The sequence below is a fragment of the Gekko japonicus genome, unplaced genomic scaffold, assembly GCF_001447785.1.
Source record: "Gekko japonicus isolate JY-2015 unplaced genomic scaffold, Gekko_japonicus_V1.1 scaffold1421, whole genome shotgun sequence".
In the NCBI taxonomy this organism is placed as follows: domain Eukaryota; kingdom Metazoa; phylum Chordata; class Lepidosauria; order Squamata; family Gekkonidae; genus Gekko; species Gekko japonicus.
The window spans coordinates 229,895-252,070 of record NW_015170928.1 but is presented as its reverse complement, the minus strand read 5'-3'; the positions used below and the strand labels follow the sequence as shown (position 1 = coordinate 252,070).

Sequence of the window (22,176 nt, the reverse complement as noted above, 5' to 3'; positions counted from 1 at the left end):
TAGGGAAAGTGTTCCGACCCTTTTATCATTCGAGTTGCCCTTTTCTGCACTTTTTCCAGTGCTATAATATCCTTTTTGAGGTGGGGTGACCAGAACTATACACAGTACTCCAAATGAGGTGGCACCATTGATTTAGACAGGGGCATTATGATACTTGCTGCTATCTGCCACTGACTTGCCTACCCAACTGAGCCAGTGATGGAGGCCAGAAACGGCAGGGGCCGCCAACTAGAGGGAGAGGGCAAGCTAGCAAGAGGTGGGTGATGCTTGGGATTTTGGCAGCTGCTGCTCATTCGCCCAAGTGAGCAGGGAAGAAGCAACCCCCCCCCAAAAAAAAACCCCTACAACTCACAGGATGCTGTGGGAGGAGCCATAACACATCAACTTTTCGAAGACAGCTTTCTTCTTAAAAGGGAAGCTTTGAGAAAAATGTTGGTCATACCCTGAATTAAAATTTGGTGGCACCATCTCACAGGCCCCAAATTGGTTGCCTTTGGTTTGCGGGTCACCCATCAGACTACCCCCAAGAGGAGGGATACCTTAGTTTAAGGACAGTATTTAATTTCTCATCCCTGCCGTTTCTGGCTCAGGATCTTCGTTTTGGATTTACGTTTGCCTTGTGCAAATGGTATGTTGAACATTTTCACACATTGCTTCAAATTAAAACATCCACCAGTACATATAAATACATTAGTTTTATAGGACACACGTGTTCTAGATACACGGGACCTCCATTTCGCACATAAATACTGTAAATGTTGCACATTAAATTCGACAGCAGCAAAAATGTTTGACAAAAATATGCACGGATATTAAAAGGAACAAAATAGGGAATGCTGCCTTCACTCCTGTCTCTTTGTACGAATCAGCCACAGTAGAGGACTCGGGTTACCTGAGAGACACACAATCACCTCCTGATCCATTGAACCTATTAGAATCCCTTTTTTTCCTGAAATGGACAGTGATTTACTTGTAATGTATGGATAGTTTAAGGACAGTATTTAATTTCTCATCCCTGCCGTTTCTGGCTCAGGATCTTCGTTTTGGATTTACGTTTGCCTTGTGCAAATGGTATGTTGAAAATGTTCACACCTTGCTTCATATTAAAACATCCACTACTTATAAATACATTAGTTTTATAGGACACACGTGTTCTACATACACGGGACCTCCATTTCGCACATTAAATACTGTAAATGTTGCACATTAAACTTGACAGGAGCAAAAATGTTTGTCAAAAATATGCACGAGATCGTTCGAGGGAAAACCATAGAGTTTTTCCTCGAACGATACAGCGTCCTCCTGCAACACGCCCTGCGCAATGACATCGCCTCCACGTGACGTCATTGGGCTGGGCACTTTTGCCTGACCGCGGCCCTTTGGAGGCGGGGTTCTCCCACTGGCTGGATCCAGGCTGGCGGGTTGGGGGCCCTAAAAGCGGGCAACCCCCCTCGTCGGGGGAATGGCAAGCCTAAACTGAGTTCCGAAAAAAGAGCGGTAAGTAAAGGTAAAGGTTCCCTTGCTCGAAAGCCAGTCGAATCCGACTCTAGGGTTGCGGTGCTCATCTCCGTTTCAAAGCCGAAGAGCCAGCGCTGTCCGAGGACGTTTCCGTGGTCATGTGGCTGGCATGACTAAACACCGAGGCGCACGGAACGCTGTTCCCTTCCCACCAAAGTGGTACCTATTTATCTACTTGCAATTTCTTGCTTTCGAACTGCTAGGTTGGCAGGAGCTGGAACTAGAGATGGGAGCTCACTCCGTCATGCGGCAACCGGGGTCTCGATCGGCTGAGTATGGCACAAAACCTCCCATCACCAAATTCCACTCTGAATCCTCAGCTGGAGACAGGGGAGGTGACAGTTCTGCCAGTTAGCACTCGTAGAGGATTCAAAACTTCTGACTCCCCTTGGGACTAGAATAGAAAACACACTCCGTATATGCTCAGAAGTGCCTTGGCCTCCAGACAAAACCCTCATGGTTATGAAGAAGGTCAAAAGAAGTCCTGCCACGACGGCCTTTGGAACGTCTCCCACCCAACCCCAGCTGAGACTTACCCACTGGAGGAGGTGCTCGGAAGTGTCCGTCTCATCCCTGTGCTGGAGGGATTGAGGTCATAAGCCAGGTGTCCTTGCAACTCCCCCAAGGAGAAATTTGGCCCCGTCCCCGTCACCACTGGCGCTGCAGAGGATACAGAGACGAAGTCCCATCAACACACAGCCAGGTACCCAGTTCAGAAGACGGAAGGACGAAAGTCAGTTTTCTGCCTGCGATGCTGAACAGCTCCGTCTTCTTTAATGGGCATCCCACGCCAGAGTTCCTGTGCTTTTCTGCAGAGATACACAGCAAACTCCCCTTCCCCTTTTTGGGGTTTTGCATCCAAACCTGCCCTCTTTCCACTCATGAAGGAATTTTACTATAACGCCCAGCCATAATGCCATCTTCCAGTACCAGAGTCTGGGGGCTAGCCAATGGAAGATTCACACCATCTAATGCCACCCAGAAATTAGACAGAACCGGGGGGGGTTTTGTAGAAAAAGCCCAGCAGGAACTCATTAGCATAATAGGCCACACCCAACAGCAGAAACACACTAGCATATTAGGCCATACCCCTGACAGCACAGCTCATTAGAATATTAGGCCACACCCCACATGTTACCAGAAGTGTGGTCATCCAGCCACACCCTCCCTTTGCTTCTTATTCTGTTTACTTTGTTGTCAAAACCCTGCGCTTTTCTTGTAGCAGGAACTTCTTTGCATGTTAGGCCACACACCCCTAATGTAGCCAATCCTAATGAGTGTCTGCTGTTAGGTGTGGCCTATTATGCCAATGAGTTACTGCTGGGCGTGGCCAACTCAGGAGCCAGTCGGAACTCCGTTCCTGTGCGTTCCTGCCCAAAAACAGCCCTGGACAGAACTAAAGGTGGTTGTGGGAAACTAATTTTCCAGCCTATAGGAACGTCACACAATTGTTTCGCCTCCCCAGATAGAGACTAGCTGATTCTGAGCCAAAACAACATACATAACGGAAACTCCAGATGTATGATTTGCCACTAAAAGCAGTAGCTACATATAGGGTTGCCAAGTGAATTTTACTCACCGGCGGGGGAGCCTCGCCACGCTCTGGGAGCCGTTCCTCGTCACGCACACGCGCGCCGGCAGCACGTCACCGGAAGTGACGCGCGACGTCGATCATGTTGAGGGCGTGGCCCCGATCGTCGGAGGAGAAATCGGGCCTCCAAAGCGGGGGTTTACCCGCCACCCACTCCCACTTGGCAGCCCTAGCTACATATACAGGAACTGGGGAGGAGGTAGTAGAAAAGAGCAAGGGTCCAGTAGCACCTTAAAGACTAACACAATTTGTGGCAGGGTAGACTCTTTCATGAGTCACTGCTTACTTCTACTTCAGAGGAGGGGAGGAGGGTAAATTTGACGGGAGGAGCACCCTCATCCCTGATTGAAAATATGCCCCTCCCATATTTAAATAATTAGTTAGGATAACATTTAGATGTATATAAACAATTAAGACGATATCAAGATTTTTACATTGATTTAATTTTAGCATAGAAGTCTGTTCAACTGTTAAAGATGTAATCTCTTTTATTGTTAACAGACTATCTCTAGGAAAGTTCTTGTCCATGCTTTAAAGAGAGAACCCATCCCAAAATTCTGTAATATTGATCTTTTATTGTCTGCTTCTATATTTGAAATATGTAATACATTTGGTAATACGTCTGATTTTACTTGTTGTACGTAACAACTCATATTATTTGACAAACCTGATACATCTGTATTTCCCCCCTACCCCTTTCCCCTTCTGTATCCCGCCTTTTTTAGAGAAAATAATAAAAAAATTAAATTAAAAAAACCAAACAAATTTCCTACCCCAGAAGAGTATTAAAAAAATATGCCCCTCCCAAAATGCCTTAAGCTGCACAGACCCCAGCATTGTGTTTTTTTCTTCCTGCTGGGGCTTAAAGCTTTGGGAAAGGGGGATATTTGATTAAGGAAATTGTATGGAGGGGAACAATTAACCTTCCCCTTTTCTCCATCCTTAATTCATGTTGCCTCCCCAAAATCCTTTTTAGGGCCAAATTATACATCTGGAATCCTCATCATGGAACACCAGTTCTGGGTGAAGTTTGGCCTGGAGTCAAGCCAGGAAGCCATTTGTACTTAAACCTAAATTTAGTATCCAAAGAACAAGTCAGGTTTCAGGCTGAAAAACCTGAACTTTTTCAAAAAAAGGGGGGGGGAGAGAAAATCAGAATTTTGAGCTGGGTAGTCTCAAGAGTTAGAATGGAATCATACTTTTTAAAGGCTGCCCTTTCTTAATAAGACTGTCCCATTTCAAACGTTTAGCATATGAGATGTCTGTTTCAGGCAAAGACAGACTAGACTGAAAATTTCAACTTTCGTTAAAAAAGACGAAAGTTAAGTCCTCAGGCACCTATGGCAAGAAATACTGAAATGTCAAAAATTGGTAGTGGAACAGGATTTCTAGTGTTCTGAAAGGAAGTGTGGTCCTCAGCTGCTGTCAGAATTCCTTGCTCTTCACTAGGACTTGCCAAAAAATGAATTTATGCACACGCAAAAAAAGATAAACATTGCAGAATAAACTATGTCATCAAAGCAAAGCCTGCTGATCATTGCAGTGGGAGAAATTGGAAGGGTTGTGTCTGAGCCCGGAAGTGATGTCACTTCTGGGCAACACCTTGGGAATCCCCCAAATCTGTACGGCAAAGACCACAGAGATTTGGGGAGGGATTCCTAGGGCACTGGCCATCACTTCTCGGCAGCACAGTTCAGGTGCGACACCTTGGGAATCCCCCAAATCTGTACGGTAAAGACCACAGATATTTGGGGAGGGATTCCTAAGGCACTGGCCATCACTTCTTGGCAGCACAGTTCAGGTGCAATTCCCTCCCCCACTTTCTCCCACCACGATAATCAGCATCTACTGGCAAGTCCACAGATTAGCTGGCAAACACCTTATGGGGATGAGCAGATCGCAATCCTGTATGCAAAACAGAACAAGTACAGGTTTGAATAGATCAATACAAAATTTAGCTTTGCTTGGTGCAGAATGCGTATCACTGAGGTGGAGTGATTGCATGCCCACCTCCCCATTGGCAGAGCCAATGATGACACTGAGCTGCTTCGGCGGGAGGGCGGGGTAAAAGTCTAACAAATAAATAAATAAACATCCTCCATTCTTGGTATCTTTCAACCGTACTCAGTTTTCAGCACTGAGGTCACTTCAGTCGATATCCTACCTCTGCATCTTTATTTCCAGTTTCTCCTTTACTTTTATTTCCATCAGTATTTAATTTGATTCCCATCTATCTTAAATATTTGGATTCTGCATTCTCACCTAGGGTCTCTTTCCTTTTCTGCTTCTTGTGGGGGTGGCAAAAAGCATCCCTCCCAGAAGCCTTGCTGTTTTAACATATTTACCTATGCTAGGAAGAATACTTGTAAATACATCCAAAGCAGGCTTCTGGGAGGAAGGCCTTTCGCCTCAATAAGTAAAAGAGCTATAAAGGGAAGGGATGGAAAAGGAAAAATAATGCTTTTTTGGTCTGAAGGTTCCCAGAGCTTGGGTGGACAAGCTCCTGGATTGCAAAGCCTTTTCTGGCTGAGGATCCAGAGAGGCTTTCCCACTGTTCAACAGAACCTTAAAAATGAATCTTTCAGGAATGTCTATTTAGTTCACATGGATCTATAATATGATGAGTGAGGAAGCTGACTGGGCATGCTTTGCAGCTGGAAATGGAAGTACCCCAGAAGCCCTCTGTCGGGGCCTCTAGGGCAGTCACCTGTTTCCAGCTGGAAGAGATGCCCAGAGGGAAGCAGTGGAGCAAGAGCTTCTTCACAGTTCTCCTCCACAGCGGTCAGCAATCAGGGGACGGTAGTGGGCTCATTTGGGGCAGCCGCCCTAAAATGCCAGCCCTTAATGCCATCTTTGCACACAATCCCACAGCCTTGCCCCCAGAGAGAAACAGCTGTGAAGTACTCACTTCGGGAGACTTGGATAAGCTCCGTGACACTGAAGACGCCTGACGTGACAAAATTTTCTTGGAAATCTGTCGCATCTACACAAAAGAGATTATTTTCACACATTAAAGGGAATTCCAAAAAAATCGTTTCAGTCATTCCCCCCCCCCTGAATTGTTAAAATGTTGAGTTTTTAATACTAGGAGAGATTCAGAAACCGTTAAAACATGTCTTTTCCTGTATTTCCATGATGTTTTGTGCTTTCATGCCAATAAAGGTTTTGTGTTTGTGTTTGTTTAAAACATGTCAGCTTAGCAAGTTGCCCGTCACTTGCTCTGTGGTACAAACAAGACCTTTTTTTTCTTTCTGTAAATTGTCACAGAGGGCCTTGCAGATTCATTGCTTACTCTGATGTTTTCCCAAGTTGCATAAAGTTAACTGGGGAAAAGATCTACTGTAAATAAACACAACACAGAGCAAACTGAAAAACTCCTGGATTCGATTCATACAAGGCAGCAGAGACATTAAAATGGAAATTTGGGGGCCAGAATGTCAGGATTGTAAAATGCAATCGCTAGGCCTATTTAGAGAGATCAAATGTTTCTTCTGAAGCAAACTTTGGTGTGTGATTGATTTTAGTTTGGTTTATTTTTAGTTTGTTATTTTTTCATAGCTGGTTTAGTATGTGGGGGGAGGTTAACATTCTCTCCTTGGAGAACACATTTTGAGATGAAAAGCAAATGAAAAATAATCAGATAACTAAAATACTTGCATACCTCCTCCCTTCCCTCCCACACACACCAGAGCCCAACAAATGGCACTTTTAAAGATGTTAATTACAAACAAACCCTACACCAGATCGATTCAGATGGGTCGCCGTGTTGGTCCGAAGCAGCAGAACGAAGTTTGAGTCCAGTGGCACCTTAAAGACCAACAAAAATTTATTTGAGATTTAAGTTTTCGCGTGCAAGCACTTTGTTCTCCTGCGTCGGACTGTTTCGCAAAAATTCCAGAATCAACTTGGGCTATGGTTAAGAAAACTTTGTGCTTAAACTGCTCTACACGCATAATCTTGTTGTGGTCTTTACAACTGCCATGGCAAGTAGGCCAGTGTAGTTATCTCCATATTGCAGATTAAGGGACAAAGGCTGAGAAAGAGAGGACTGACAAGGCCACCGGCTATGTTTGCAGCAGAGCAAAGATTTGAACCACCAGCCTCCTAGATTGCAGTTCCTTTTTAGACACCTCATGACACCGGCTCAGTCTGGGGGGAAGCCAATCAGGATCACCGTGTGGAGGAACGAAGAGGAAGGGGTGGATCCTTGCATGGCTCCACCCAGGGCTTTTTTTGTAGAAAAAGCCCAGCAGGAACTCATTAGCATATTAGGCCACACCCAACAGCAGAAACTCATTAGCCTATTAGGCCACACCCCTGAAAGCACAGCTCATTGGCATATTAGGCCACACCCCATGTTACCAGAAGTGTGGTCATCCAGCCACACCCACCTTTTGCTCCTTATTCTGTTTACCTTGTTTGTTGTCCAAACCCAGGGCCTTTTTTTGTAGCAGGAACTCCTTTGCATGTTAGGCCACACACCCCTAATGTAGCAAATCCTAATGAGTTCCTGCTGCTGGGTGTGGCCTATTATGTTAATGAGTTCCTGCTGGGCGTGGCCAACTCGGGAGCCAGCCGGAACTCCGTTCCTGTGCGTTCCTGCCCCAAAATAGCCCTGGCTCCACCCCTGGCAGCCCACAGGTTCCTTCTAACCCGGTTTAGTGATAAAAGCTTCCAGGACCAGGCTGGGCTGCAACAAGATTCTGGTCTGGCCGGTGCAACTCTGCTGACATGTCCCAGCCTTCTCTCCCCAAAGAAAGATTCCCCTCCTTAACTCCCTGCTTGGCTGCACAACCTCCCAGTTTCCCTCGCCCACTCCCCTGCCTTTTGACCTGCCTCCACATTTTTCTCTTTCTTGGCTAGCCTGCCATATGTTTTGATGTGCAGCTTTCAAAAAAGAAAAAATCAATACAATACATTCAATTAGGAATTAGAAACACATCGATGAAACGTAATAGCAGCTGGTGGTAAGGAAACAGGAGGAAGTAAATTCCGGAGCCAAAGGATACCTCCCCGAATGTGTGTCAGAATACAGGGGGCCAGACTAGACATGATGTCTGCTGCAATTGGGTTAAAAAGGTAAAGGTTCCCCTTGCTCGAAAGCCAGTCGAATCCGACTCTAGGGTTGCGGTGCTCATCTCCGTTTCCAAGCCGAAGAGCCAGCGCTGTCCGAAGACGTTTCCGTGGTCATGTGGCCAGCATGACTAAACACCAAGGCGCACAGAACGCTGTTCCCTTCCCACCAAAGTGGTACCTATTTATCTACTTGCAATTTCTTGCTTTCGAACTGCTAGGTTGAAAGGAGCTGGAACTAGAGACGGGAGCTCACTCCGTCTTGGGGCACCCAGGTCTCGAACTGCTGAACTACTGACCTTCCACATCCTGCAGTTCAACGTCTTAACCACTTGAGCCACCGCAGCTTGGCTGCAAATTGGGTCGGGGTTCCCCAAATTACTGACACTTACTGACACAAGCACGTTGGGGCCCGATTCGGCTCGAGAGCACAGCACAGGGAATAATGGGTTTCAGCCTTCCCACCCCCCCATGTTGTTTTCCTGAGTCAAATCCAGCCCCAGTGGGCTTGGGAATGTTCATTCCCTGATGTCACGTCTGTCTGTAAATTGGAGAATCCCAACCAGATTTGTGGTCGGCATCACATCTAGTCTGACCCTAGAATCATAGAATTGGAAGGGATCTCCAGGGTCATCTAGTCCAGCCGCCTACACAATGCAGGAAACTCACAAATACCTCCCCCACCCACCCCTATGCCCATGCCCAGAAGATGACAAAAAACCTCCAGGATCTCCAGCCAAACTGGCCTGGATAAAAACTGCTTCCTGACCCCAAAGTGGCGATCAGCATTTCCCTGGGCTTGTAAGAAAGGGCCACAAGAACTAAGCACTGATACAACCCTTCCTGCCTTCCCTCTCATGATCTGCCGAAGTTCACAGAATCAGCTTTGCTGTCAGATGGCCAAAGCAAGTTCTAACCCCTGATCTTTTTTGTTATCTTCTTTTGAGCCTATTTGGAAATCATTTGAAGATCCAGTGTGGTGTGGTACTTAGAATGTTGGGTTAGGATCTGCGGGGGCCCCAGTTCGAACGCTGGGTGACCTTGGGCCAGTCACGCTTTCTCAGCTTGAGAGGGCAATTTGGATAGGACATATTTGGAAGATAAGGGTTTGGGATGCTCTCCCTCTCTCTTCCCTCAGCTGTTTTGCTCAAAACCTCACATGGCTACATTAAATTTTTTAAGAAGTCATGGGACACTGTACGTGCGTTCCACAAGCTGCATCGTAATTGGCTTTTTCCACCCTTCTATGCATTGATTAAACTCTGTGGGGGGAAAGAAAAGACCCTTCATGCAAACACAAACGGGGAGTGTATTGTTTTGTTTTGGTCAGAATTTCTTGATGCGCACACATGCTCCTAGATGTTCACAAAATCACTACCCCAAAAAATAATCCAGATAAAACTGTACATACAGTTATATCAAGATCACATCTTCCCAGTTTTCGAGGCACACGTTGGTGGCATAGTTGGGGGGGGGGAGGAATAGGCGCATGAACGGAAGGCGCTGAGCACCGGGGCAAAGATTGCATGGGTGGCTTGTACAAAAACCAGAAATACAATATGGAACAAAGAACAATTTCCCAGTGTTCCCATCTGGAAACAAGGCCAGGTAATTGGGAACTTCAAAACCCAGGAAGAAATTCGAACAAGTAGGATTTTGTAAGGATCGTGAACAACAGTGAAGCCCCATCTAATGACCAAATTGCCCTGCCTGGAAGGTTTGTGTGGGAGGATGCAGAGGTTGGGACGTCGAACTGAACCGGAGCCAATTCCAGCTCAGGCGTAATGCGCTTTCTTCAGGCTGCTCCATTCAACAAGCAGTGTCCCACAGTGAACGAAATTTCGTCGCTGTGGTCCAGCTTGGAGGTGTGATCCGCTCCTTCGGCCCAGATCTAATCCTGCACGTGAGTTTTCCTTCTGGGTTAGTTCTCCTGTACTTCTGTCTCAGAGCTGTGGTCCTGATCCTCCCAGGATTCTGGAAACAGTCCTGCCCACCCACAATGCACTCAAGCTGCCCACTTTTGATCCAAAGTATCAGAGAGCTGGGGAAAGTGCTGAAAAGAAGCAGCCAGAAAAATCCAGGGACTTTTTAGTTCTGGGGAAAAAAGGGTAATCCAAGGAGGGGGCATGACAGAGGCTTCTACAATGATAAAGAGGGTGGGGAAAATGGAAAGAGGAGCAGAAGGAGGAGGAGATTGGATTTATACCCCGCCCTTCACTACCCAAAGGTGTCTCAGAGCGGCTTACGATCTCCTTTCCCTCCCCCTCCCCACAACAGACACCCTGTGAGGTAGGTGGGGCTGAGAGAGCTCTTGACAGAAACTGCTCTTTTTTCAAGAACAGCTCTTATCAGAACTATGGCTTGCCCAAGGTCCTCCAGCCAGGTGCAAGTGGAGGAGTGAGGAATCAAACCCGGTTCTCCCAGATTAGAGTCCGCACACTTAACCACTACACCTCTTCCTTAAGGGGACCTAATGAAATCGACGAGCGAAAGATTCGGGGCAGACGAAAAGAAGCACTTTTTGATGTGACACTGTAACTAACTTGTGGAACTCACGGCTACAAGGTGTCATGATGGGTACCGGAACAGGCAGCTTTAAGGGGGGGGAGGGTTAGATGATTCACTGAAGGCCCATCCAAAGTTCTTAGCCTTGTGCCAAAGCAGTGTATCGCCAAATCTCACTTTTGGGGAGGGGGCAACTAGCTGGCAACTATGTGGAACAGGATGTTGGTCTAAGTGGATCATTGGCCTGATTCAGCTAGGCCCACCCTGCACTGTTTTGCCAAATATAGTCTTCCTTCATTTTATACTTTGAGCAGAGAGTGATACAAACAGATTCCTGTATGCGCACACACACACACACACATATCCCCCTTTCAGTTCTTGCTCACCCAATGTGATGATGGGTTTGCTGTCCTCTTGGTCTGAACCGATTCCCGTCCTTGGGCTGCTGCTCTGATCTGAATCTGAAAATAAAAACCACAAGATGTACATGAGATCGGTGCATTATGTGGGCGCACCTTTGCCACCTTTCGAAAATCCGAAACGGAGAGTTTTACGGCCAGGCCAAAACCAAGAAGCAACCCTGGTCTCCTCTGTGACAGCAGAATTCCAGGGGTGCCATTGAAATAGCACATCCCTGCCCTGGAGACACTATTCGTGTTAACGTTTTTAAAATACAGTCCTTTTTTTGTGTGTTTTAAGAGCACAGCTCCTCCTTTGAAACTCTTTCTGGCTACTGATTCCAGGATTTTAAGAAGCTTGTTCAAATGCTGCTCAAATTAAAAATTGCAGTGTTGGAAGACTGGGGGGAGGGGGAATACTTTAGCAATCATATGCCAAAATCCCGAACAGAATGGACTTCGGTGGATTTAGAATGGTATCATTCTTCTCAGGATTGCACTGTTAGTTTTCTCAATGCAGGGAATTTCTGTTTAAATCCCAGCTCAGCCACTAAGCTTACTGGAGGACCGTAGGCCAGTCATGCAGTTGCAGCTTGGCCTACCTCGCAGGCTTGTTGTGAGGATCAAATCAGGGGGGGTCAATTTATGCTGCCTTGATCTTCTCGGAGGGGAAATGTGATGAAAACATGACATTTTTCAATACGTGTGTATTCACACATGGAAATGAGCTATGGGAAATCAAGCCTGCATTGCGCGGCACCAAACTAAGACTGGGGAAACTCGAGTTCAAATGCCCACCCAGCCACAAAACTCACTGGATGACTTTGGCCCAGCCGTTCTCTCTCAACCTAGCCTACTTTGCAGCTTTGTGGTGAGGATAAAACGGAGGCGGGGAAATCCACGTACGCTATCGTGGGTTCCTCAGAAGAACGCTGGGATTAAAAAAAAAAGTAATACATATGCCCAGGGGTCATTTCCTGCAGGAGCGCACAGGAGCAGAGCTCTGGCAGTAAGGAGCCCAGGGGGTGGGCACATGCAACAAGCCCCGCCCCCTGCTCCCAGCAGCCCTCAGTCGGGCCACAAGGCGCAAGAAGCAGCCAGGTAAGTTGCAGAGGGGGCCCCCCGCCCGCCTTCAGGTACAAGCTCTCCCTTCTCTGTGAGGGCAGATCTGTGAATCCCCCCGCTAGCAATCCAAAACAGTCCAGTGGCACCTTTAAGACCAAATTTGATTCAGGTACAAGCTCTCCCTCCTCTGTGAGGGCAGATCTGCATGTCCCCCCCCCCCACAAATAGCTAGCAATCCAAAACAGTCCAGTGGAGCCTGAGGGGTGGGTGTTGCCTTCTGACACACTTCCGGTGATGTCAGGGGGTGTGGCATATGCAAATAGGTTATGTAAATAAGTTATGCTAATGAGCTCCTGCACCTCTTTTTCTATGAAATGACCCCTGCATATGCCCAATAAACTTTTGCCACCACTTGTGGCAGAAGAAGGTTTCTTTAATGCAGATTTTAATATTTTAACAAAATATGGCTGTCACAAAAGCACAAGGGCCCTGAGGATGGGGGGGGCCCACACGGTAACCCCAGTGATACACCCTCACAGTGCAGAATCAAACAGTGGCTGACCACGAGACCGCTGTCTGGGTTGGCTCTGGATGCTAATGGCTGTTCTTTGTAATATCATTTTAGCAGTAATGGACAATCCCCCCCGCCGCCCAGTGCTCCCCCCCCCCATAGCACTCTCTTTGCTGCCGGCGTCGTGATTAACAAGCGGCCGCCACAGATTGGAGCCTCCTCCGCCTCCTCCCTTTGCTGGCTGCCAGAAGCAGACGCAGGCCTGACCTCAGAACCTCCGAGGCGCCACAAAGCCAGGGCAGGCGGCACCGTTGCGGATCCTGGACCAGCACAAAGAGCAGGGGGGTTTTGCTTGCCATCTTACGAGTTCCAAACCTGGGTGGCGAGAGTGTTTGGTGTTTACTTATTTACTCCCCCCCAAAAAACAAAAATCAGAGAGATCAGTGACGACTATGGTGAGGCCTCATTTGGAATACTGTGTACAGTTCTGGTCACCAGTGTTCCCTCTGAGGCGACTTAGTGAGAGCTAGTTCACAATTTTTTAGCCTCCAGCTCACAGATTTTTGTCTTCGCTCAGGAAGGAGGGCTCCAGAGCAAACTAATTTATGCAGGAGCCAAAGCGCTGGCTCACAACTTTAATGCCAGTAGCTCACAAAGTAGAATTTTTGCTCACAAGACTCCACAGCTTAGTGGGAACATTGCTGGTCACCACACCTCAGAAAAGATATAGCATTGGAGAAGGTGCAGGAAAGGTGCGACTAAAATGGTTAAAGGAATGGAACACCTTCCCTCACAACTTTAATGCCTGTAGCTCACAAAGTATATTTTTTGCTCACCAGACTCCACAGTTTAGAGGGAACATTGGTGGCAGCTACCAGCATAGACAGCTTGAAGAGGGAATTGGATAAAACATACGGCGCACAGGTCCATCAGCAGCTATTAGCCACAAGGTATAGATGGAACACTCTGTCTGGGGCAGTAATGCTCTGTATTCTTGGTGCTTGGGGGGCAACAGTGGGAGGCCTTCTGGAGTTCTGGCCCCACTGGTGGACCTCCTGATGGCACCTTGGGTTTGGCTACTGTGTGATAACACAGACTGTTGGACTGGATGGGCCACTGGCCTGATCCAACATGGCTTCTCTTATGCTCTTATGACTGAAAGGGGTACTTGACAAGTTCTGGAGGGGCCCCCTTCCCTACCAAGCATCCTAACGTACCTCAAGCGTTGTTGAGGGGGGAGAGGGAGAACCTGAGTTCATTGGCAGAAAGGTACAATGAAGATTTAATAGAATCACTCCAAACAACCCGACTTAGCCATTGGTATGAAAGCATAACATCACAACATACAGACTAGCGTGAAGGCAGCCGCCCTCTCAGTAGTGCAGTGGTCGCAGATGTACATTGCGAAACACCATGCGTTTCCCTGTTGGTGTGTCACATGAAGCTGTCTCATACTCAGGGGTCATTTTGTAGAAAAAGAGGTGCAGGAGCTCATTAGCATAATTCGTTAGCATAACTTATTTGCATATGCCACACCCTCTGACACCACCGGAAGTGTGTCAGAAGGCAACACCCACCGCTCAGGCTCCACTGGACTGTTTTGGATTGCTAACTAGGGGGGGGAGATGCACAGATCTGCCTTCACAGAGGAGGGAAAGCTTGTACCTGAATAAACCTTGGCCTTAAAGGTGCCACTGGATTCCTTTGGATTGCTATCTCGGTGGGGGGGGGGGCTCTGTAACTTACCTGGCTGCTTCTTGCTCCTTGTGACCCGGGGCTGATGGGAGCAGGGGGCGGGGCTTGTTGCATGTGCCCGCCCCCTGGGCTCTTTACTGCCGGAGCTCCGCTCCTGTGTGCTCCTGCAGGAAATGACCCCTGCTCATACTGAACTGGACCATTGGTCCACTGAGGTCAGGATGGTCTACTCAGACTGGCAGCCGCTCTCCAGAGTCTCAGGGGGAGGTCTTTCACATCACTTACTGTTTGGTCCTTTTAAACTGGAGGTACCCGGGATTGAACTTGGGACCTTCTGCATGCCAAGCAGATGATCTTCCACTGAGCCACGGCCCCTCCCAGCTTTCAACCTCGTATACAGAAGCAGCCAGCTCCATTTTGCTGGGCCCTTTCGAACAGGTACAGCCTCCCAACCAATACCGCCTTCGCTTTCAGGAGCCGGGCCAGCGTCCCGCTTTTGTCTTACTGTGTACTTCAATTTTAAACACTCCACTTGGGGACTGGGAGTGCAGCACATGCTTCCAGGCCACGAGAACTTTTTTTCCGTTTTCGTCATAAAGTTGGCAACACCACCTTACAGGAGACCCTAGGATTTTCCGCATTCTTATTTTCCTCGCTGTGTGTTCTTGTCCCCGCCCCCCCCCCCCCCCCCCCCCCCAGCCCTTTCCTGGAGAAGGAAATGGGGCTTTGCCGTTTGGACAGCAAAAAAGGGAGAAAGAGAGGAACGTTGCCGCAACCCTCCCCTCCCCTCCCACCTCCTGCTTTCTCTTCCTCATCAGAAACACAACTCACGCCTCGCGCGGGCTGCAACCCAGAACGTGGCGTGCTTTGCTTTCCATCTTATCTAAAAATAATCAAGCTCTTTGGGCAGCCACTGCAGACGCTGAGCTCAGCATTATCGGTTCCTACTGGCATCCTGGATTAGCCTCCACACACACACACACACACACAAACTTCCAATTCAGTCTCCACTTTCTCTCCCAACTACACACACACACACACACACACAGAGCGCTCAGATTTTGATGCGGAAACCTTTGGCTGGAACACCCACGTCCCTGAATATCCTTGATGCAGGAGGATTGTTGTGTTTTTTTTAAAAAAAGCAAGTCTCCACTTTCTCTCCCAACTACACACACACACACGCACACACAGAGCGCTCAGATTTTGATGCGGAAACCTTTGGCTGGAACACCCACGTCCCTGAATATCCTTGATGCAGGAGGATTGTTGTGTTTTTTTAAAAAAAAAAAAGCAAGAGGACGTGGCAGAGAGGCACTCCAAGCTGGTGGGACCTCAGTGCCAGAGATCGCTCCTTTGTCCTGATGCCCGGCTCGAGCCAAAATTATTTGCCCGGTTTTGCATTTTGTGGAGGCGCTGGGGTTGCCGTTCGTAGCAAGCACCGGCACGAGCGTCTAGGCAAAAGATTTCAGGCCCCGTCCCATTAAGCTCAGGGGTTTAAATCAGGGCAAGGGAAGGGGGGGGAGTGCTTTTTACTATGACACACTGGCTTGGGGACCCTGTTTGGGTGGAAAGGCAGCACAGGAATGCTTTATTATAGAAATCAATAGATTTTTCTGGACATGGAAGGCCGGCTTCAGTATACCCTCAAGGACAGCAGCTGCCGAGGCCCATGGCTTCTGGCAGGGCCCACTACTGCTGACGCCCCCCCTCCCTTTCCCTGACTGCTCACTGGTGAGTTATTCACCACTAGTGTTCCCAGCTGCACATACTGCTCTGTGTCATGAAGAACGAGGAGGAGGAGATTGGATTTATACCCTGCCCTTCACTACCTGAAGGAGGCTCAGAGCGGCTTACAATCTCCTTTCCTTTCCCCTCCCCACAACAGACACCCCGTGAGGCGGGGCTGAGAGAACTCTGACAGAAACTGCTCTTGAGAGAACAGCTGTGAGAGAACTATGGCTTGCCCAAGGTCCTCCAGCAGCTGCAAGTGGAGGAGTGGGGAATCAAACCCGGTTATCCCAGATTAGAGTCCGCACACTTAACTAAACTGGCAGTGCAGACGGCAACTGTGAGCATGAGCAATGGGGGGGGGGGTTATGAGCAGAGCAGGGGAAGGATTCGGTGCATCCAGTGAGACACGTGGGTGAAGGAGTGGAAAGGGGGGCCCTGGGACCTGCCCTGGACAGTAGATGCACCACACATGGATGCAATGTGCACACATGCGCACACCAGCTCTCCAAATGATAGGCAGCAGGCTCAGGGCAGACAAAAGGACATACTACTTTACACAGAGAGTGATTAAAATGTGGAATTTGCTGCCAGAGGATATTGTGATGGCCATAGGAATAAACAGCTTTCAAAAGGGATTGGAGAGACTCATGGAGGATAAGTCTATCAGTGGCTACTAGCCATGGGGCCTGAGGGGGACCTCCATATTCAGAGGTACTGATCCTCTGAAGTCCAGAGCGGATTTGGTGCCTCGGCCTCTATGCCCTGTTGTTGGTCCTCCAGAGGAACTGGCTGGCCACTGTGTGAGACAGGATGCTGGACTGGATGGACTCTTGGTCTGATACAGCAGGGCTCTTCTTATGTTCTTATCAGGGGAAGGCCTCGGCCTCTCTGCCCTGCTGCTGGCCCTCCAGAGGAACTGGTTGGCCCTGTGTGAGACAGGATGCTGGACTAGATGGACCACTGGTCTGACCCAGCAGGGCTCTTCTGATGTTCTTATCAGGGAAGACCTCGGCCTCTATGCCCTGCTGTTGGACCTCCAGAGGAACTGGTTGGCCACTGTGAGACAGGATGCTGGACCAGAGGGACCACTATTCTGACCCAGCAGGGCTCTTCTTATGTTCTTATCAGGGAAAGCCTTGGCCTCTATGCCCTGCTGTTGGCCCTCCAGAGGAACTGGCTGGCCACTGTGTGAAACAGGATGCTGGACCAGAGGGACCACTATTCTGACCCAACAGGGCTCTTCTTATGTTCTTATCAGGGAAGGCCTTGGCCTCTGTGTCCTGCTGTTGGCCTCCAGAGGAACTGGATGGCCACTGTGTGAGACAGGATGCTGGACTAGAGGGACCACTGGTCTGACCCAGCAGGGCTCTTCTGACGTTCTTATCAGGAAAGACCTTGGCCTCTATGCCCTGTTGCTGGTCCTCCAGAGGAACTGGTTGGCCACTGTGTGAGACAGGATGCTGGATAAGATGGACTATTGGCCTGACCCAGCAGGGCTCTTCTGATGTTGTTATGAGTCTCGCTGTTTCCTATCCATCCCACATCTCGGAACCCCCTATCCACCTTTCAAACACTGCTTGGTGTGTTTGGATTGCGACCTTTTCTCCAAAAGCAACCCCGGATCCAGTGTGCAATTCAGTTTATTATTTTTTAAAGGCAATGTCTACGGTCAGCTTGCTAAAAAAAAAAAAATCCTGCTGCTAAGAGCAGTGCAAGAACATCCCTTACAGAATAAATAAAGACAACATCCGGGAGGCAGAGAAAAGTCAGCAAGGAGCAGGCAGTGAGCTTAGGTGTGGAAATAAAAACGCTTGGATAAATGATTAAAGACTGCGGTCTATACTGCTGCATTTAGCTGATTGTAAGCAGGATCCTATTTATCTAATGTAATACTTGTGCTATGCTTCAGGTCCTTCTGGTGGTTCTAGACTTCTAAAACCATCATGCACTGGTTATTGAACATCCATTTTTGTGTGCTCGCACTGGCTTACTATGTGCAATCCACCTTAAGTCCCCCGACAAAGGCAGACTATAAATAACGTATATAAATAAATAAAACGAATATTGGAGAGGCATCTCTCTGTTTTCTTCTGTGAAACGCCAGAGGCTATTGCAAAACATTGTTATATACTCGAAAACAGGGATGCTCGAACACTCGCTGGTTCGGCTCCAGTCCCGTTCACCAGTCACAAACAGGGAGCCGGGTTTTTTGATAATCAGTTCAGCTGTTGGTCGACTTGTTCGTGGCTGTTCGGCAGGTTGCTTCACTCTGTTGCTTCCTAACCGTGCCGTTCACTGCGATGAGCTTCTCGCAGACGAGCATTCTCGTGAGATCAACTATTACCTGTCCTTGCTGCACAACTGCTCCCCGCAGCAGGCAACTGTTTAACCAGACAACTGGATCAGTCATAAATCATATAAATTGGTGATAAATAAATGCTGCGTTTTAATAAAATACTAGTCGTTGGCGCTCATCTGAGTACCCCTCAGTGACACTCATGGCTGCCAACCGCTTTAAATTTCATTTTTATTTCTTGGCAGTCCTGAGATTTTAAATTGTGGTCTTTCACGTGTTGAGTCCCGCAAGGAGGAGGAGGAGAGGAGGAGGAGACTGGATTTATACCCTGCTCTTCACTCGGAGTCTCAGAGCGGCTTACAAGCTCCTTTCCCTTCCCCTCCCCACAATAGACACCCTGTGAGGTAGGTGGGGCTGAGAGAGCTCTCTCAAGAACCACCCTTTCAAGGATAGCTCTGACAAAACTATGGCTTGCCCAAGGTCATCCAGCAGCTGCAAGTGGAGGAGTGGGGAATCAAACTTGGTTCTCCCAGATTAGAGTCCACACACTTAACCACTGCACCAAAGGCAGCCAACATTTTTTTTGAATAAATAAATAGATAATGCATTTTTTGCACATGCACAGTTTTGCAAAAAGACAAACAAACCCCAATGCACACCTGTTCAGCAGCCGTTCGTGGCTGTTTGGGACAAACCAAACGGGCTGGGTGCTTGGCTCCTGTTTGGGTAAGACTGCCAACTCTGGGTTGGAAAGTTCCTGGAGCTTTGGGGGAGGAGCCTGGGGAGGGCGGGGTTGGGGGGGGCTTTTTTGCGGGGCAGGGGTCATTGGGGGGGGACGCGGGGGGACGCCATCCCCCCGGGTGAGGTGTGGGAGGGCGGGGCCTGGAGCTCCCTGCTGGTGCCCGCTGGAGGTCGCCGCCGGCTGTGGGGAGGACACACTTCCGGTGATGTCAGGGGGTGTGGCATATGCTAATGAGTTATGCTAATGAGTCCCCCTAGCTCTTTTTCTACAAAATGACCCCTGCAGCAGGGTATAATCGTCTAGTATCCACAGGGCATGCAAAGCTGAATTTTTTTTAGGTTTGCCTTTGGAGTGTAATTAGGGATGCCAGCCTCCAGGTGGGACCTGGGGGATCCCCTGGAATTATAGCTCATCTCCAGACTACAGAGATCTGTTCCCCTGGGGGAAATGGCCGCTCTGGAGGGTGGACTTCGGAAGCTTTGTACCCCCACTGAGGACCTCGTCCTCCCCATCCCCAAAGCTTCAGGAGTTTCCCAACCTGAATCTGGGCACCCTACCCCCCCCATCCCCTAGCCGGTGGTCAGGGGGGCCCTGGCAACCCACATGTCTGGGTTGTTTTTGTTAGTGGTGTGGTATTAATAGCTGAACACATCCCAAGCGGCCTCCTGTTCCCACCCCCCCCTTGCAACCAGTTGCTCGCGGGCCAGATAAGGGCCAAGGATTGGCCAGTTCCAGTCCTCGGGCCCTCTGTTTGACACCCCTGGTTTAAGGGCCAAACTAAACATTTAGGTTTTCAAGGAGCTGGGTCTGAGAAACTCGGGTTCTCCACAACCTCACAGCAACTGCAGGGAATAGATCTGAAAAAAATGAAGGATCCCAGGCCCCAGGGAGGCCAGGCTTGTTGCAACCAGAGCCAAGGCCTTTTCAGTGGCGGCTCCTACCTGGTGGAACGAGCTCCCGGAGGAGATCAGGGCCCTGCGGAACCTCTCACAGTTCCGCAGGGCCTGCAAGACGGAGCTCTTCTGCCAGGCTTTTAATTAGGAGCCGCCACTACCACCAACAACAACTATCTTGTGGTAACAACGGGGCAATGGGACGGCCCAGTACAAAGATCTAGCTACAGTACTGCGATGGTTCGGTGCTGTTGAAGCGGGCTTTTGGGTAACATCTATAGGTCACCATCCTGATTTGATTAAATTGGTAACATCATTGAGCACTTTATGATTGTTAGGATTCATTACAAATTAATATGTTGTAATCCTGTAATAATGGTTTTTATGGTTTTAACTGTTTTTATGCGTTGGCGCATGCCTATTTGTGAGCCGCCCTGAGCCCGCATTGCAGGGCGGGTGGGCTATAAATGGAAATTATAAATAAATAAATGTGGTTGTTTTATGCTGTTTTCATGTTTTATATTTGGCACGTGCGGCCCCTGTTTGTAAGCCGCCCTGAGCCCGCTCGCGGGGAGGGCGGGATATAAGTGTAATAAATAAATAAATAAATGATAAATGGTGGCATTCTGCTGCTGTGTGGCTGCAGGAAAACCCAAGCTGGATCTGGGGAACCCAGGCCCAATCCTTAAAAATCCAGACATGTCGTTTGGCCCCAGCCTACCCCACAGGGTTGCTAAAAGGATACAGTGGGGAAGGGAGAACTACAAAGGCTGCCCCAAGCTCCTTGGAGGAACGTCGGGAGAAAAAGGCACTGGATTGAGGAGGGAAACAGGTTTATCCAAAGTGCATATTGCAAGTAGCGATCCATGGGGGGGGGGGGGGTTGTGGTTAATAAATGCCAAGTCTGTTCCCGGAGGGGAGTGTTGGTGCAGTGACCCGGCTGGATTGAAGAGCCAAAATCAGCTCCCCAGCCTGCCAGCGAAGGCCATTCTCGCTCTTCCCTAAAAGTCTGGCCCGCCGTTTCCTTCCACCCCAGCCTACGCACAGCCTCAGAAACTGGTCCGGAGCCAGAGTGCCTTGCCAAAATATTTCTCTCCTATCTCCTTCCATCTCTCTCTGACACACACACACACTCTCTCTCTCTCCTCTTTTTCTTTCTCTCTCCATAGTCTGCCTCTTTCACCCGCCAGTGGCATGTCACAGCCTGAGGCCAAAGGGGGGATCAATTGCGTGATTGATAGGGGCGGGGGGGAGGGAGAGGATTCGAGGGAGAAAATCCAAGAGGATCCAAACCCACCACAACCATGACACAGAGTCCCAGCTCTGCCACGCAATCCAGTGGTGTCTCTGCATTCTCCCCCCCCCCCATGTGCTTTCCACCGCCATCCCAAAAGGGGGTTTCAGAAATACACTCTGCACTCCCTTGGTGGCGAGAGGGACGGAAATCAGGTCCGAGCATGAGCTCGCTCCCCCCCCTTCCCCCCAAATTTTTGGCGCATGATATTTTTTCTTAACCACGTTGTTGGTGATGGGAACTCAAAAGCAAGGGGAGAGAGGGTCCCCGGGGAAGGCTTTCCTAGCACCTCCTCGTTGGTGAACGTCACCGGCCAAGACAGCCATTTTGTTTTTTCCCCCTCTTCACTTGCCAAACGTTTACTCCCCCGTGCGGCCATTTTGTACTCCTTTCACAGCAAAATAATCTCCTGGGGATCTAAGAAAATGATCCCCCAATTTAATTCCTTTCAAGTGTCCCCCCCACACACACAAAAAAAGAAACGTTTGTTATACCAGCACAGGCAAACTTTCCCTCCCTCCCACAAAATGGTTGTTCACTCACAAACTCACTGCTGTCCAAGAAACAAAAAAAGGCACCCGTTCTTAATTTAAAAGCGCAACCCGTTTTTTTAAAAAAAGAAATGCCCCGTGTTACGTGCAAAGCAACATCCAGCATACAGAGCTATGCAGTCCTTTTATATGATGTCCTTTTAAAAATTAAAGGGGGGGGGTAATTCAGAGTTTGCAAAAGACCAGGGAGGGTGGGGGGGAGAGAGAACGCACAGTCCACGGGCTGTTTACTTTGGAACTGGAATTTTGGCTCCTGGTTTCATCCTCCTTACACAACGGAGGGATTTTTTTTCTTCCAGATTTATTCGCG

The 22,176-nt window shown here is 48.8% G+C and overlaps 1 protein-coding gene across 1 annotated transcript in view; it reads right to left on the bottom strand.

Moving 5' to 3' along the window:
- Nucleotides 1–22,176, bottom strand: part of NFIC (nuclear factor I/C (CCAAT-binding transcription factor)) — a 133,394-nt gene that overhangs the window by 38,520 nt on the left and 72,698 nt on the right. The window contains exons 3-5 of the mRNA XM_015418817.1: nucleotides 11,074–11,148; nucleotides 6,018–6,092; nucleotides 2,055–2,178 (exon numbers count right to left, since the gene is read on the bottom strand). Of these exons, the coding sequence (XP_015274303.1) occupies nucleotides 2,055–2,178; nucleotides 6,018–6,092; nucleotides 11,074–11,148 (274 nt within the window). The remainder of the gene's footprint in view (nucleotides 1–2,054; nucleotides 2,179–6,017; nucleotides 6,093–11,073; nucleotides 11,149–22,176) is intronic.